Source organism: Mastigoproctus giganteus, chromosome 9 (assembly GCF_048544385.1).
Source record: "Mastigoproctus giganteus isolate SK-2022 chromosome 9, ASM4854438v1, whole genome shotgun sequence".
NCBI lineage: Eukaryota > Metazoa > Arthropoda > Arachnida > Uropygi > Thelyphonidae > Mastigoproctus > Mastigoproctus giganteus.
In genome coordinates, this window is record NC_143583.1 from 155727460 (window position 1) to 155746587 (window position 19128).

The window sequence follows — 19128 nt, forward strand, 5'->3', positions numbered from 1 at the left end:
CATCTAGAAGACTCTCAATTTCAGTGTACATTTCTTCAACCTCTTCATCATCATGGCTTGATGTTGGTGCATAAATCATTATAATCTTTAGCTTGTACCTCTTAGAAATCTTGAATATTAGTCTTGACACCCTTGGTGATGTACTTTTTAATTCCAAAATGTTGTTTTTAAAATCTTTATGGACCAGAAACCCAACTCCACCTTCACTCCTTTCACTGTTTCCATTGGTGTACAGCAGATTTCCACTTGATAAACTTATAAGTGATTCATTTCTTCTTCTTGTTTCAGCCAAACCGATGATATTCCAATTCACATTTTCTAATTCCTTTTCCAGCTCTAATATCCTGTCTTCACCGATGAGTGATCGTACGTTATAACAGGCCAAGTTCAATTTCTGTGCATGGCAGCCTGGTCGTACCCAGAGATTCTTAGCACCCTCCTTCCACTCTGATCCTCTCGCTGCCGTAAGAGGGAGAGTAAAAGCTGCTGGGGACTGAGGGCCATTTGTATTGTTGTGCTCTCATTGCTGGAGGGTTTGGTCTTTTCCTCTTCACGCTGACCAGGCGTCTTGAAGAGAACCACTCTACATGTTCGTTGCCACCTAAGTGACGTAACAGGGCTTACCATCGAGAAGGTGTGCATGAGTGGATTTTAGGGAGGCAGGCCAACCGGACTTCTTTTAAATCTTCTGTAATAGAGAGATATTGGATCCATCAGTGTTTTAGGCTGAGTGTCTGATAACACACAGGATACTTGTTCCCCTCTAAGCCCCAGATATTAATGTGATACCTAAGCAGAGGCCAAATAAAATCCTGTGTGAGAGTAACAGACCATCTGAATTGGCAAATAATGCCATATTACCTTGATAACAATGATGTAACGCTGGAGGCTATCCACACAGCCGTATACTGTGCTGCCATAGCAGCTACTAGGATTAATGGAAAAGAAACGAGAGACCAGCAGGAGAAGAACCGAAAACAGAAGGAACCGCCAGCTTGGGAAAGAAGACCTCAGCAGAAGATAGAAGAACTAAGAGTCAAGATAGGTCAGTTGACCCAGTACCAACAGGGTAATAGAAGTAAGAAATTGATTGGAAAGGTGAAGAGCATCCTCAAGAGAGACAGTGTCCACAGCAAACATGAGACCAGAAATCAGAGAATAGGAGAATATTTGGACACACTGAAGCAGACCCTCCTCGTACTCAGCAAGAGACTACACCGATACAAAGAGAGCTCCCAGAGGAAAATAAACAATCAAATCTTTGATGAGGACCAAAGAGCCTTCTACAGGAAACTGGGTGAAGATGAGAAAACAGGAAACGGACCACCCTAGAAGATGACGATCAAGGAGCTCTGGGGAAATATCTGGAGCAGCAAAGTAAGACCTAACAGCAGAGCACCCTGGATAGAAGTAGAACGGAAGAAAACCAAGGACATACAAGAGATGAGAGAGTGGGAGATTCGAGAAGAAGTAAAACAGTCGATCAGGAACACCCACAACTGGCGAACTCCAGGAATTGATAATATAGCATTTCACTCAAATGATAAGGCACCGGGAGACAATTCCCGAAGTTTCTCACTGAAGGAGTAACATATCTGAAGCCTAAAGACGAAGATACAAGAAACCCAGTGAATTACAGGCCAATCAACCACCTCCTAACAATGTGTACAAGATCCTGACCAGCTGCATAACCAAGAAGATATCAGACCACTTAGAAAGTCAGAACATAATGGCCGAACAGCAGAAAGGATGCAAGCAGAGGAGCAAAGGATGCAAGGAGCAATTAACCATAGATGCCACAGTTATGGAGCAAGCCTACAAGAAGGACCGCAACCTATACATGGCCTACATCGATTACTGCAAGGTCTTCGACTCCATACCTCATAGCTGGCTAATAGAGACCCTGAAGATCTACAAGGTCAATCCAATAGTGACAAACTTCCTAGGAACAGCAATGGGGAAATGGAATACCACCATTAAGGACGAGAACATCACAACCAAGCCAATCCCCCTTAGAAGAGGAATCTTTCAGGGAGATGCTCTGAGCCCACTGTGGTTCTGTCTAGCACTCAACGTACTATCCACCATGCTTAACTGCAGCAAGTATGGATATAGCCTCAAAGAAGGAAGAAAGAACCTGTACACCCTCACCCACCTGATGTACATGGATGACATCAAGCTCTACACAGCAACCGAAAAGCAACTCCAGCAACTACTCTGGATCACCAAAGAATTCAGCAAGGACATCAGGATGGAATTTGGTCTAGACAACTGCAAGACCAACACACTGCACCAGGGAAAATTAGTTGGCCGAAACTACTAGCTGCTGACTGGTAAAGAGATCGAAGCTATGACAGAAGGAGAGACCTATAAATACCTAGGGATGATGCAGACTCAGCAGCTAGAGCACAATGAAATCAAGAAGTGCCTGACCGAAAAATATCATCAGAGACTCAGAAGCCTGCTGAAAGCAAAATTGAACGGAGGGAACACAGTTAAAACCATAAACACCTATGCAGCTCCAGTACTAACATACACCTTCGGGGGTCATAGATTGGACTAACACCGAGCTAGAAGATATCATGCGAAAGACAAGAACAATGATGACCAAGAGCCACCAACACCACCCGGAATCAGCAGTGGAGAGACTAACAATAGCTCAGAAAGAGGGAGGAAGGGGCCTGATAGAGCAACAGAAAACAGTGATAGTTAACCTGAAGGATTACTTCGAGAACAACACAGCACCACTCCACCAGGCCATAAGGAAGATAGATAAGTGATATACCCCACTCAACCTAAGTGAGGAACCCCCTCCTGCCCAGATGGCACAAGAAACAAAGTTAGAAAGATAGGCAAAGAAGGCACTACAATGACCTCCATCAAGATCACATCGATAACATTGCTTCCAATGCATGGCTCACAAATGGGACGCTCTTCCCTGAGACTGAAAGATTCATGCTGGCCATCAAAGACCAGGTAATCAACGCCAGAAACTATAGAAAATACATCGCAGAGGAGCCCGGAATGTCAGATGCCACCTGGCCTCAGAAATGATCCAACACATCACCGCAGGTTGCAAGGTGATTACCCAGACTGTAGACACAACCAGGTAGCCAGGATAATACATCAGAAGCTAGCGAGGAAATACCAGTTGACCCTAGAAAGTGTTCCATACTACAAGTACGAACCCCAGGCAGTACTACAGACCCGAACCACAAGCTATACAGGGACCGCACCATAATAACGGATAAGACCATCCCGCACAACAGACCAGACATAACCCTTGTGGACAAGATGGAAAAGGCTACCTACCTGATTGACATAGCGGTGCCCAACATTAGCAATGTCCAGAAAACCCACGATGAAAAAATTAGGAAGTACACAAACCTGAGACATGAGGTTAAGGAGATGTGGCATATGCAAGAAGTAACAATCATCCTGATGATCGTGTCGACCACCCGTATGGTGCCAAAGACCCTACATAGCAGCCTAACAGCAATAGGTTTCCTAGAGAACACCTACAAGGAACTCCAGAAAGTCGCAATCCTGAACACCTGTAGGATAGTCAGAGATTTCCTCCTCCAACAGTAACACCAAACATTACAACCACCCTGTGTACTTGGTAGCAGTACCCGTCACGGAGTGGAATCCAGCAATCAGTAAGAAATAATATAAGAGCAATAATAATAATAAGTATATACTTATGAGTACCATTATGCATCTCTCATATTGTGGAGATACTTTGCAACTGGATTGTCATGATTGCAACACCAGGGTACCTAGCTGCCTCTGATAGGCCAACAAGCCTTAAAATGGTGTCGTCTGGGTGGTGGTATCTGCTGAGCATAAGTAACAATAGTCTTCACTATTAGATAAACATTACTTATTTTAGGTAGTGCAATACCACTGCAACTCGTGAAGATAGTCACAATATGAGATATAATTAAATCAGTGCCGTTTCAACTATTTCGAGTTCACAATGAACAAAATATTGTGTATATACACCGAACGTTCATTAGTGAATTTCTGATTCGTAGTCCTATGCTTTATGCCTATATTTGTTTAATTAAAAAATATAAAATATATATTTTGTCATTTTGCTTTTTGGCCCATGTGCATATTACTTTAACAATGATATTGAGAAATGTCTTTGATGAAATTAATATGCTTAATATAATATGTGCATATATTATACTAATTTATATTGTTCTTGATTGTTATGTTTTCAATAGGTGCTTTTGCACAGGTTGTATTGATGTTTTGGTGGGACCCGATGCCCACTTAAAGGTATTTAGAATTCTTATATATGATTTTGAAGTGAATTAATTTTCAGTATTAAACAGCATATTTTTTACTGGTAAAGTAAGATTTTTTTTTAATGCACTTTTTCTCCCAGATTGCAAAAATGACTTCAAAATATTGCCATCATATCTGATTTTTGAAATTTTCATTATTTTATATTAAAAGCTGTATCATGTGATAGAAATAAATTACAATTGCATTTGAAAATTTTATTTTCTTAAAGATTGATATTATTTATTAGCCTTAAGTCATTAAGTGGTTTTAATGACTAGATAACACTCATTACTCTGACAGGTCATGACATGCTGCAACATGCTCTGCGCCTCCCTAGCCAGGCGGGCAGGAGCAGCAGTGCATAGCACATGCTTCTTGATTAGACCGGGGTTCGAGCCCATGACCACCAAATACGGAGGATGCGGAAAGGTCAGGGAATGACCACCGCATATCCCTGGAGCAATATGGCCTTAGTTGCTAATGCTCCTAAAATCCAAATAACAAACAAAACAAACAAGCAACATGCTCTGACCAGTTAAGTGAATGGCACATTAACACTGTGCTTCAAATGCCTTGTAATAGATTATGCTAGTGTCATTTTTTTAAAAATTTAAATAAAATCTATATGAGTGACATGAATGTAAATTTGTAAATCCCTCAGTTATTGTGTTTCTGTTTGATTTTCATCATTAATTGTTTTGTTATTGAAAACATTTGGTCATAAAAAATAAAAACCAAGTGTTTTCTTAAGCCTATTCTTGCACCTGATTATCAAATATTGAAAAAACAATTTAACATTAGCCTGCATCTCTAGCATCCAGCTGTAGATGTGTGCTAGCTTCCATTTGATTGCAGTATTTCCCAATAACAACTTGCTTGCTTCACATGTTGTTTACAGGTAGGATGCTTCAACAACAGGATGCTGGCAAGCATCCTATTTTTGAAGCATTCTATCTTATTATTCAATGTCCAACTAGTTATTATTATTATTCAGTGTCTAGCTAGTATTCATCATTACCAAAGCTTAAATGCTGTATTTTATTCCATGTATATACAGCAATAACTCGCTTAGCATGGCTTCAAACAGCACAGGTTTCACTATAACATGGTTTTCAATTCAGTTTAAGTCGAAAGTTTACTGTATATATTAAAACTCATTCAGCAGCCTAGACACGTACTCTACATATATTCTGTGTTGTTGTAGCCTGGGTACATGTACATGTTGTGGTGCCAACTCTATTGTCTCACATGCACATGTGCCAGTGTCTCTTCAGGCAGTCAGCAGCAATATGCAACAGTGTTCTTAATTCCATCCTGACGAGATGACGTGATAGCTTTTTAAACTTTTCATTTCACAATTTAATTTTTACCCCTTTAAATACAATCGAAAATATATCTGCATGTTAGTTAGAAATCACTGCCAACGACATGCATTCTGTTTGGCAGCATGTTTTGCCTCATTTGGCAAATGATTTCACTTGGTTTGAATTGCAAGTTGAGACAATTGCCGAAGACATTGTGAAGATCGGAAAAGACTTGGGATTCGAAACTTTGGACACTGCCAATGCACGTTACTGCATTGACTCACGTGCAAATGACTTAAAGGATGTAACTTTCTTGAAATTGATGAGCAAACTGCATAAGGAGAAGAGGAAAATTCTGAAGTGGCACCAAAAGAATTTTCAACATAAGTAGTATTGGAGAAAGTTTTTTGGGAGGTTGATATACCTGCGAGGCGATTATGAATGGAGGTCCAGATGTTGAACATAGCATCAAGATGTCGCAAATTTTACAAGATTGGATTCGATTCTATAGATATTCATATACATTGGGAAAAAGAAGAGATGAAGTACCTAAATAAACAATAAAACTTTTTTCTCATCTCTCATGATATTACCTTTTCATTAATAAAATTTTTGCAATATTTTTTATAGATTTATTATAATTTGTTTATAGACTGTTTCTCTGGTACGCTTTCAGTTTAAACCCATTATAATTATACCTCAATCTGCATGGTTTCACATAACACGGAACAGTTTCAGTACCAATTATCAGTGCTATTCGGGGTATTGCTACATACCAGAACGAAAAGATAAAGGGGGGGAGAGAAATCTTTTTCCAAGAATTCTATGACCTTGTATATTTTGATCCATTTTATTGGTCTGATTTTGTCACTAGACATTATTCTGGATAAGCTGGTGGCCAAAAATACCATTTAGGCAATCTCTTGTATATCATTTATATTCTCTCAAATGTTCAGATATCATCAGTTTAAGAAGTTTATAAGTTCCCTTCCTTACCTATCTGTTCTTGGTCTAGGTGGAATCCATAATTGAGTAGAATCAGACAGTTTCCTCCTTTTCTACAACATTTGGCACACCCAGGTGCGCGCTCTCTCTCTCTCTCTCTCTCTCTGAGTAGTTCAGAAATTTTTTTTTGGCTGGTGCAGCATAAGCCCCAGGCTTCCTTGCACCATATGGCTAATAATAATTTATTTATACAAAAGTCTAGTCAGTGTGACAGTATGCCAGAGGTGGAAAGAAGAAGAAAAAAATTCAAAGACTTAAGGCAAAGCTCAACGTATCATATCAGGAGGCGAAAAAAACGGTGAAACCCCTGAACATAAACAAACCTACCTATGATCAGAAGGTAGCAGGAAGATGTTCCATTGTAACACAAACAGAAATGACTATACACCAAAAGAGTAATTCACACCTATTACATGCTACCTGTTAAGTTCACAAAACCTGCAAAGAAAGATCAATCAGCTGCCACTCTGATTGAATAAGAAGCCTGAGGTATCCCCTAGTGATGAAGAAAATATGGAAATCGAGGAGGAGGGGGTACCAGGAGAATCAGTCCTGGAACTCTTTGTGGAGCAGGAAATGGACACAGGACAGCATCCATACTTCCCCAAAAAAGATAAATCCTGGACTGAGAAAAGTAAGCCCTCAGCACCTCGGAAGCCACCTGATGGACCCACCAAGCCTAAATAATGGCTAAATTCCCACAATGGAATTGTCGTGGATTCCGGCGAAATACTGATGACATCAAGGCCCTCCTGCAAAAGCATGAGTCGGTCTGCTTTTGCTTTCAAGAGCCTTACCTAAAGGCAAATGATGACCCCCTCCACCATGCATAACATCACAATTTTTCATAAGGATAGAATTGTGGATGGTCCTGATCATGGAGGAGTGGCTATTCTTGTGGGCAACCAGACCCCATCTCAGCCTTTGCTACTTACAACCAGCATTGAGGCTGTTGCAATTCACCTTACAGTGGGATTTTTATTAACCCTCTGCTCTATTTATTTGCCACCCGGGAATGACATCTCCCAGAAAGACCTTGATGATCTTGTAATGCAGTTACCTCCCCCTTTCTTGCTACTTGGGGATTTTAATGGACATAACACTATCATCAACAGAAGGGGACGAGTCATAGAACATATGCTCAATGAAAAATTACCTCTCCCGCCTAAATCTGGGAACAAACACCTTCCACATGCCCACTGTATGTTTTCTGCCATTGATCTTTCTATCTGCTCTCTTCTCTTCTCTCCTTCCCTCACTTAATTGAGAGGTGGAGGAGAATTCATATGGAAGTGATCACTTCCCTGTGATAACCACCCTAATTAATGGGAGACTGTGTTTTCCTGTTAGGCTACCACGGTGGAAGTTAGATCAGGCTGACTGAAATGTCTTTCAACATCAGGCAAATTTTGACATCACTGCAGTCAGTCAGGAGCCTATCAATGATGCAGTTATGTACACTACAGAAAATATCGTCCATGCAATTGCAATTTCAAAAACAATTATCTGGTTTCCACCTTTTCCCAAACCATGGTGAAATTCACACTGCACTGCAGCTAAAAAGGCTCAAAACAAAGCTTGGGGGATATTCTGACAGTATCCTACCACGGCCAATCTAATAGCTTTTAAACATGCACGAGCCAAAGCTCGCTACATTCGCTGTCAGAGTCAGAAGGAAATGTGGATCTGTTTTACGCCATCTATACCCAGTCTACCAGTGCTAAGGTGGTCTGGGATAAAATCCGGAAAATTAAGGGAAAATATACATCCCACCCTTCATGATCCTAGAATATAATGGATGCACTATTGCAAACTCAACTGCAATAGCTAATTCTCTTGGGGAAACCTTTTCTAACATCTATGTGATATTTTTCTATTCCTCCGGGGTTCGAGCCCGTCACCACCAAATACGGAGGATGCAGAAAGGTCAGGGAATGACCACCACGTATCCCAGAGCAATATGGCCTTAGTTACTAATGCTCCTAAAACTAAAATAACTAACTAATCTATTCCCCCAGAGTTCCAAGATCTGAAACAAAAACATGAAAAAGAGGCACTTAATTTCACATCAAAGGGCCTTCATCCCTATAATGGTCTGTTCACTATACGGGAACTTAAAAGAGCCCTCACCCTTTCTAAGGCTGTTGGCCCAGATGGCATCCATTACGAAATGATTAAGCCTCTTTAACCAAAATCTGTGGATCACCTGCTCACTCTATATAACAGAATTTTTATTGAAGAGCAGTTTCCAGATGCATGGTGAAAGGCAGTCATTCTTGTCTTTGTGAAGCCAGGAAAGGATCCTAAAATCCCTACTAATTATCCTCTTATTGCTCTGACTAGCTTTCTATGCAAAATCCTAGAGAGAATGGTTAATTTTTGTTTAATATGGTATTTAGAATCAAATGACTTTATCTCTAGCATCCAGTGCTAGGTGCCTCCGTAGCCAGGTGGGAAGGAGCAGCAGTGCATAGCAAATGCTTCTTGATTAGACTGGGGTTCGAGCTCGTCACCACCAAATATGGAGGATGCGGGAAGGTCAGGGAATGACCACCGCATATCCCGGAGCAATATGGCCTTAGTTGCTAATGCTCCTAAAAACCAAATAACAATAACAATAACATCCAGTACTGCTTCCAAAGGAACTAGTCCACTCTGGACCATCCTATTAGACTGGCAACATCCACCCGGAATGCTTTCCTAAAACGTGAGTGTCTTGTGTCTATATTTTTTGATATGGAGAAGGCATATGACACAACTTGGAAATTTGGTATCTTAAAAGATTTGTATACCGTCGGCCTTAGAGGGCATGTTCCCTTGTTCGTTAAAAACTTTTTAGCCAATCGGTCTTTCCAAGTTCGTGTGGCATCCTCACTCTTTCATCTGTATAGCCAAGAGGAGGGAGTACTGCAAGGATTAGTACGAAGTGTCCTGCTTTTTGCCTGCATAAAAGTAAATGCCATCGCAGAACAACTTCCTCCAACTGCAAACAGTACCCTTTGTGTTGATGCCTCTAGCATATTCTCCCAGTCATGCAACATGGAAAGTTGTGGAAAGACTTCAACAAGCCATTGATTGCCTTAATTCCCAGACACTTACAAATGGTTTCAGGTTCTCACCACAGAAGACTGTTTGCATACATTTTTATCATAAGCGGAATCTTCATGCCAAACCCGAATTGAGGCTTGATCAAAATGCTATTCAAGTAATGCAAGACAAAATTCTTGGGACTCGTATTTGATAAAAAGTTATCCTTTTTGAACTATATTCATCAACTCCGTACAAAGTGCATGAGAAGCCTGAATATTCGCTGTGCTCTCTCCTCTACATCTGGGACTGGTGCACTATATTACACATTTACTATGCACTTGTATGATTTAGACTAGACTATGGGTCCCAAGTATATGCATCAACCAGAAGCAGTGTACTTTGATGGCTGACCCTATCCACCATCAGACCCTCTGTATTGCTTCTGGAGCATATCGAACATCTCCTCTCCAGAGCCTAACTGTTGAAGCAAATGAATCGCCATTGTCACTTCGATGTAAGCAGTTGTCTCTATATGCTTTAAAACTGAAATTCCCGCCAGACACATCCTATATGGCCATTTGTTTTTGAGCCACGATGGAAAAATTTGTACAACACCTGTCAGACTGCCAATCTTTCTTTTGATATTCATCTCCAAGAGCTACTCGGAGAACTTAAAATCAAGGTAAACAAGGTTGCCCAATCACAAAAGTAGCCCATTCCATCCTGGCATGTTCACTTTCTGCATGCGACTTTTCCCTTAAAAACTGGGGGAAAGTCAGATTCTCCATTGTCTGTCTACCTGAAGCTCTATTCAGCACTTTGAGCCATCTGTGTAAACTGGCATGAACATTCTGACTTCATGCCAGTTTACACAGATGGCTCAAAGTTGGAATCATATGTAAGATCTGCTGTTGTCTTTACAGACACCACTACATCGGAGCAGATTCTCTCTGAATGCAGCATATTTACTGCATAGCTGCACTCTATAGATTATCCTTGGATCACATTAGTAAATGCCGATACCTACGGTTCATTTTATATTCTGATTCTTTGAGTGTCTTACAGGCTTTACTCTCGGTGAGATATAATCCTCACCCAGTTCAGTCTCAAGTTCAGCAGAAGATCGATTGTCTCTATGAATGCAAATACAATATCCACTTCTGCTAGATTCCCAGCCACATTGGGATTAGCAGAAACGATTTGACTGACATTGAAGCTAAATCAGCATTTCGCAATATTAATTGCTGCCTGTCAGTCTCTATACAGACTACAGGCAAATAATACACCAAAAGTTATACTTCCAATGTCAGGATTCATGGAATAGACAGACTGTTTGAACCATGACAGTTTAGTCTGCACAGGAATCGTAAAGAGGAAGTTGCTCTTGCCCGGACCCGCATAGGACAGTCATCTGACACATTTGTATTTGCTGAGGGCTGGTGACTCTCCTGTGTGTGAATAATGTGACACAGTTTTATCCCTGAAACATATTTTAATCGATGTCCAGATTTTAATGATATGCATTTTACTGCCTTTACCAATCTGACTGAGCTGTATACACTCAGTCAGATTTTATCAGACAATGACCACATGTCAGATGTTTTTAAATTTTTATTATAATATTGAGAATTTAATTTTAGTCGCTGTGGTTTACTGCATTTTATGTATTTACCTGATTTGACGTAACCTTTCTGTACGGTTATGGTATCTTTTATTCATTTGTATTTTTATGGCGTGACCATGGCGCACTATAGCCTTGGTTGCTTTTGTGCCAGAAAAGTTCAAAAGGTAAGAGGTCATAATGCTTTGGTTGGACAGTGTATATATGCTCCAAAAAATAGATATACTAACATATGATGATTTAATCTATTCTTATGTAACATTAGAGTTTACATGTCATTGAATGGTTAATTTGGCACTGTCTGACTGTAGAAATACTGCTGTCTAATTTGAAGGAAAGATCCTGGAAACAGGTGTCAGCATACATGACATAATGAATATAGCACCAATTATTAATTCTCAGAAGACTTTGTGACATTCAGTGAGTTGCCACTTATGCTTTAATAAAATCTTTTGTGCATCAGAAAGTTGGATTCTGTTTCATCAGCACCAGTGTTAGTGCTACAATTATTATTCCCTGGATGCCAATACCTAGGAGGGATACACTGACTAATAGATTAACAGTAGCCACAGGCAGATGTGTAAGTGATACTTGCATTGCTTCTATTGGAACTTGTAGCAGTCTGGAAAATGAGTTGTCAGGAATTTCAAGGCCTGCTAGGGTTCTTCGTGGAATTACAAATACATGGACTGTGTTAGAGTTACTAAGAACAAAAATAGGTGCATACATACTTGCATGTACACCTAATGCTGGTAGCATAGTAAATAAATTTAATGAATTTTAAGTACTGATAAAGTTATCAAATGCAAACAATGTGTGGGTATCGCAAAGTGTCATTCAGATATAAGGGATGCAGAATTTGTTTGTGGGGAGTGCAGAAAAGACAGACAGGACATTGTATAGTGTTATTTATTACATACAGGTCTTGTGGCCCCAGGGTTTCCCCCCAACCCTGTAGTGTTGGGGCATGTTGATCTGTTGTTCATCTGGCCTGTTTGTTGTTGGGCCCTTGGGAGATCAATGTCCCACTGTTGTCCATCATTTACCACGTGGATGTGGGCCAAGCAGTAGTCACGCAAGTCTGGTGGTGGTGGGGGGAAGGACCTGGCAACACCTAGGCTTTCCAGGAAAAATAAAAAAAAATTTATTGGGAATGAGTATCAGGGTGACATTTTGAATCTAGGAGAAAAAGGAGGGAAAGGTAAAAGGGTGGATAATAAGGAGACTTCCACCAAGAGATGGAAGAATAGAGGATAGAGGAGCATGCCTGCAAAGGAGACCTACCCTCTATGGGGGGTACTGTTTACAGTAGTAATAGTGTGTAGGGTACTAAAGCCCACCTGGTGACAAGTGTAGTGGGGATGGGGCAGAGTCCTTGGGTGAGAGAGAGTGTGTGGGAAAAAAGTCTCATAGGGCCAGGCGGCCTTATTTGGGGTTTTGTTCACTATCTAGTCATTTTTTTTTTTGTCAGAACTCTAGTGTTCCATGTCATGCTACCTGAGTAAAGGACACAGCATGGTATCAGCAAGTACGGGAGGTTTCTCCAGGTGGGTTACTCTCACTGCAGTCAAATTGGGAGGGGAGAGGATGCCTTTTGGACACAGGGGACATACACTCTGACCAGTTACATTCCTGTCATCTCTACATGTATGCAGCATGCTTTTTTTATTTATTTATTTTTTTACATATAGATATATTCTAGTGTAGTGAGTGATGGGCAAATGGTGTATAAAAACATATGCACAGACAGACTCACATGTATGTATTCACTCACCATTTGCCCATCACTCATTCCCTCTTGCACATGGATCAGACTGGGATATAATGGGCAATTGGGATATAAAGACCACAACACCATACATTTTTTTTTTTTTTTTTTTTACTATTATATTTTATGTATATCTAATACTAAAAATAAAAGTAAAATGCAATATTAATATAAAATTCATACCAATTAATGGAAAATTGAATGAATAGCAAATGGCCCCAGATGGTGAAATGGGCATTTCACTGTCTCCTGCCAGGCTCAACAGAATATGACAAGTAAGTTGTCATATTCTGACTTTATCCTTTCGTCTTCATATTACATTTTCTTTGTTAAAATTCACATTGGGCCATTTGCTATTCATTCAATTTTTCATTAATTGGTATTAATTTTATATTAATTGCATTTTACTTTTATTTTTGAATTATATTTGATTGGTTTTTATTCCTTTTCTTTTTGGTCTCTGTTGGGTTGGCTGTGATATATACGTCAGCTCACTTTTTCTGTCTGAATATATATATATATATATATATATATATTCAGGAGTGCACATTGAACTGGACATTCCCATTCATTCAGCATGGGAATGCTTTCATTATAGCACTCAGAATATAGGTCACACATTTTTTTTTGGTCAGACTAAGGATAAATAAACACAACAGCCATATTTGGAGTCTTCCCAGGGTGAGGGACTTCTTCAGCCCAGTAAGGCACTGCACAAATGCGCACAGTGAAACACACATGGCTGCCCAAAACATACACAGTGTTGTCTGCCTGGGAAGCCACAGGGGCACGAGGGAACCAGAGGTCATTGTGGGTATAAATGGGGGGGGCTTATTTTTGAAATTGATTTAGTCAAGTGTGCAGGTTTATCCTTGTATGTTTAGGAAATTCATCAGTACCCACTCATCAGCATACAGGCAAGGACAGCCATCCAGTATAATCATATATTAATGTGGAACCAGAAGTACTGCCTGCTGTGAAAGAGGGTAGGGTGATAAGGAGTCTTAACTAGATAACAGAAAAGCCCCTCTTCTGGAGTTTACATTTTCTTTAGGGCTCCTCTCAGGCATATTTAATCAGTGGGCACACACAATAGGTAGCCATGTATTAACATGGAATAGGGGAACACCCGTAAACAGAAGAGAGGAGGCCCCGGGTGCCAAGCGTATTTCGAGGCCAAGCGATATTTGTGAAATTATAAAGTGCTCTTCGAAGGCGATTAAAGTTATTTTTAAGTTTATGCATTTATCAAAAGCCTTATTTTTTTAAAATCGTTCTACACTTGAAAAGCCACAAGTTAGAACAGAGAAAGAAAAACCACCTTTCTTTTTATTCATTTTTCTAGGTCACTAATCAACTAACACTTTAACCGCTTGGCCTCCTAGCGGCACTGCTCCTGCCTCCCCGTGGCGGGGCCGGAAATCTTGACAAGTAAGTCCACTTGCCAAGGGCTAAAAGGAGCAATCATGGATAACACAGACCATCAGGATATTGAGAACGATAATCCAAAGAGACAAAAGACTGATCGGATGGAGCAACCTTGCCCGTCGTTCTTAATCATCCACTCCCTTACTAGTCAGCCCATGAATAAATTGTCTCTGTTTGTCATACAAAAACATCTGGAGGGTATTGCAGGATCTCCCAAGACGGTGAAGAGACTGCAATCAGGAGACTTACTAGTAGAAACCACCAACCACAGACATTTCGAGAAGCTGTTACAACTTACAAGCTTTGCTGACATTCCAGGTAAAATATCTCCACACAACCCTAAATTCATCTAAGGGTGTGATAACCAGTTGGGACTTACTGAACGTCACCGAGGAAGAATAACCCAAGAACTGCAGGGACAGAATGTAATTGAAGCAAAAAGAATAATGACTAAAAAAGATAATCAATGACACCTTTAATGACACCTACAAGAAATATTATTCTCACCTTCAATACACCTAAATTACCCTCCTCTGTAAAAGCAGGTTATTTACTTTGCCGCATCCGACCTTACATTCCAAACCCTTTAAGGTGTTACAAATGCCAAAAGTATGGCCAATCACAAACTGTATGCAGAGGAGTTCCTGTCTGCCCTAATTGTGGATCCTCAGATCACATACAAAGTAACTGTACAGCTAAAAAAATGACCTGCCCAAATTGCAAAGGTGACCATCCTGCATATTCAAAGACATGTGAAAAGTGGAAAACCGAGAAAAAAATAGTAAAATACAAGGTTGAGAACAAAGTAAGTCACCCAGAAGCGAGAAAATTAGTCGCTCCTACTATAACCAAAAATATGACCTATGCCAATGCTGTAAAAAAATTTCAGACAGTCTCCACTCAAACTGATGTAACAGTTCCCACTAACAAATCAATTTCTGACTGGGCTAGAAATGTTCTTTCTAAGCAACAATCCAAGTTCTCTGACCAGGCAAATAATACTCCTCTGACAATACCAGTGGCATCTCCTGCTCCAGTCATAGATACCATATCTCATAGTTCAAACACAAATGTAGTGAAAAATTTTCAAGATACAACCATGGACACAGATGGCACATCCATACAGGAAGATCCCCTTCTAGAAATCTATGCAGAAGAAGAAATGGACACAGGTCGGCCAGTTTTCTCCAAAAAAGATAAATCTAAATTAGAACGTCATAAGCCAGTAACTTCAAAAAGCAGTCAGATACATCTCCATCAATCAAACACAAATAATGCCTTGTATTTTACAATGGAATTGCAGAGGCTTTCGTTGCAACACAGATGATATCTGTGATCTAATTATCCGATATTCTCCAGTTGCCCTTTGTCTTCAGGAAACTTACCTAACCTCGCAAATTTCTCCTTCAATAAAGAACTACTGTCTTTATCGGAGAGATCGTAATATAGCAAATGCTGCCCATGGTGGTTTAGCAATCCTAATAAATTCAAAGATCCCAACTAAACATATTCCACTTCAAACTGAAATAGAAGCTGTTGCTGTTCATATAACTCTTCATATTTCAATAACACTTGTCTCAATATACCTGCCACCAAACCATACTGTTTAAAAGATCCTGAAGATCTCCTCATACAAATACCTCCACCTCTCTGTATTTTAGGGGATTTTAATGGACACCACCCCTTATGGGGCGATCCTAAACTAGACACACGTGTTCGACTCGTTGAAAGCTTTCTAGAGTCACAAAACCTCACCTTACTCAATACTGGTGTGCACACTCACATACAACTCCCAACTGGACACACCTCAGCAATAGATCTCAATTTGTTCTCCAATACTCCTCCCAACCATAGAGTGGTATGTTTTAAATGATCCTATGGGCAGTGACCACCTTCCAATCATATGCAATTTTTTAATATCACAGTCTCCTTCAAACAAACTCCGCAGGAAATGGAAATTTGTTCGTGCAAACTGGGCAAAATTTCGATCATCAATCTCTCTTGACGAGGAAAAAATCCAGCTCCAGAATATTGATAATGTAACAGATTACATCACATCACATCTCCTAAAAGTGGCCAAGGACACAATTCCAATATCAAATCCCCCTGGTCGCAAGCATTATAATTACTGGTGGAATGACGAATGCACAAAAGCAAAGAAAGCAAAAATCAAAGCCTGGAATTTATTTCGGCAATGTCCAACCACAAACAATCTCATTAATTATAAGAAGCTAAGAGCAAAAGCACGATTTGTACAAAGGCAAGCCAAGAAAGAATCCTGGACCCGTTTTGCATCGACCTTTAACAGAAACACTGATCCGAAAACTATATGGAAAAAATTAGACAGTTATCTGGTAAGTTTCCTACTATACCTTCTCCAATCCTCTCCTGGAAAGGGCAAGATCTATCCAGTTCCTTAGATATTGCTAATGCTTTGGGCAATACTTTTGCTGAAATATCAGCGGCATCAGCATATTCTACATCATTCCAACGAATTAAAAACATTAGAGAAAAGCATGCCATAAAATTTCAAACCGCACATACTCTTCCATATTACAAACCTCTGCAACACTCTGAACTTCTGCATGCCATTAGAACAGCCCACAATGGTGCTGCCGGGCCAGATGGGATTTATTATGTCATGCTTCAACATCTTGATGACAAAGCTTTAAGCCTGCTTCTGGTTTTTTACAATCGTATATTTTTAGAAAACGTTTTTCCAACTTCTTGGCATCACTCTACTGTTTTGGCATTCCTAAAACCTGGGAAAGATCCAACTAACCCCTATAGCTATAGACCGATCTCTCTATCAAGCTGCCTGAGCAAAATCCTTGAAAAAATTGTCCACAGAAGACTCGTATGGATCATTGAGTCACAACATCTAATGAGCCATAGCCAGTATGGCTTTCATAAAAATAGGTCATGCTTAGATTTTATGGTCAAGGCTGAATTCGCCATTCGAAATGCCTTTGTTAAACGTGAACATCTTGTAATGGTTTCAATAGATATCGAGAAGGCTTTTGACACTACCTGGCGGCATGGCATACTTAGTGATCTTTACTCTCTTGGTCTGCGAGGCAACCTTCCTGTATTTGTACAGAACTTCCTGCGTACTAGATCGTTTCAAGTTCAGTGCCAACATGCCCTCTCCAAAACGTTTACACAGGAAGAAGTAGTACCATAAGGATCAGTACTGAGTGCCACTTTGTTTGCTCTTAGAATAGATTCCATCACCAATCAGCTTCCAAATACAGTTGAGACCTACCTTTATGCAGATGATCTTTCCATCTCCTGCCATTCCCAAAACATGAGGTCTATTGAACGGCAGCTCCAGATATCACTTAATAAAATACAACAGTGGGCCAGCCTCAATGGCTATCGACTCTCACAGCAGAAAACAGTTGCCATCCATTTTTGTAGACAGCGCAAACTTCATCCGGATCCTGAACTTCAAATTTATAATGTCTCCATCCCGGTCACTAATAGCATCAGATTTCTAGGATTAACACTTGATAATAAGTTAAATTTTATAGAACACATAAAAAATGTATGTACTTCCTGTCTAAAAAAGTTAAATATACTCAGAGCTTTATCCTCCCAAACATGGGGCGCAGATTGTACATCTCTGCTTCGGCTATATCGGGCATTAATCAGATCCTGTCTTGATTATGGAGCTCCCATCTATGATTCAGCCAGACTGAATGCATTGCGCTGGCTTGGTCCAATTCAACACAGTGCCTTGAGACTTTCACTCGGTGCTTTCAGAACATCACCAGCCCATAGTCTCTATATTGATGCCCACGAACCCCCACTAACTTTACGTAGGAAAACCCTGTTATTGAACTATGCTGTCAAGATACAAAGCTGTGCCATGCATCCGACTCAGTCATACCTGTTCAATCCACCATTAGAAAACCTTTTCAGAAATAAACCAAGCATAGTAAAGCCAGCTGGTCTTCGCCTTCTTGAACTGATGCAAATTTGGAATGTTTCCATCCTTTCCGTACAACAGGTAACAACTTGTACTCAACCACCATGGGTTCCACCTCCTATACCGACCTGTGACACTTACCTCTCTCAATGGGGAAAAAACACTTTACAAACATCAAATATCAAACAACTTCACGAAGCTCACACTCAAAGATATCTTGACTTTTCTCCAATTTATACAGACGGCTCTAAATGTAATTCAAACGTTGGAGCAGCTGCAGTGTTTCCAACTACAGTTATTTCAGCATCCTTGCCATCTGAATTCAGTATCTTCTCAGCTGAATTATATGCTATCAAACTAGCTTTACAGAATCTCTCTTCTGACTGTGCTTTAAAATATGTTATTTACACTGATTCCCTCAGCTCAATCTTGGCTTTATGTAACTTCTTAAATAAAGTACACCCTGTTCTAGACGAAATAAAAAGCATAATACTAAAAATTGAAGAATGCCATCAACTGGTCACCTTCTGCTGGATTCCAGCCCATTCTGGCATTTTGGGCAATGAACTGGCTGATAAAGCTGCAAAAAATCCAACTAGCTTCGACTTAACTGATATCCCTGTTCCGCCATCAGACTATGCATTAACCATTCAGGCTGCATGCCTGTCAAAATGGACAGCAATATGGCACTCTGAAATTAATAATAAACTATTTCAATTTAAACATGATCCAAAAATTTGGCGCT

General features: G+C 40.1%; 1 protein-coding gene across 6 annotated transcripts in view; it reads left to right on the forward strand.

Moving 5' to 3' along the window:
• Positions 1 to 19128, forward strand: part of LOC150080831 (DNA (cytosine-5)-methyltransferase 3A-like) — a 945959-nt gene that overhangs the window by 557906 nt on the left and 368925 nt on the right. For all 6 annotated transcript variants that reach the window (XR_016547435.1, XM_090382019.1, XM_090382022.1 and 3 more), the window contains one exon: positions 4233 to 4287. Coding sequence is in view for 5 of the 6 variants with exons in the window: in XM_090382019.1 (XP_090238145.1) it covers positions 4233 to 4287 (55 nt within the window). In the remaining variant the exon portion in view is untranslated. The remainder of the gene's footprint in view (positions 1 to 4232; positions 4288 to 19128) is intronic.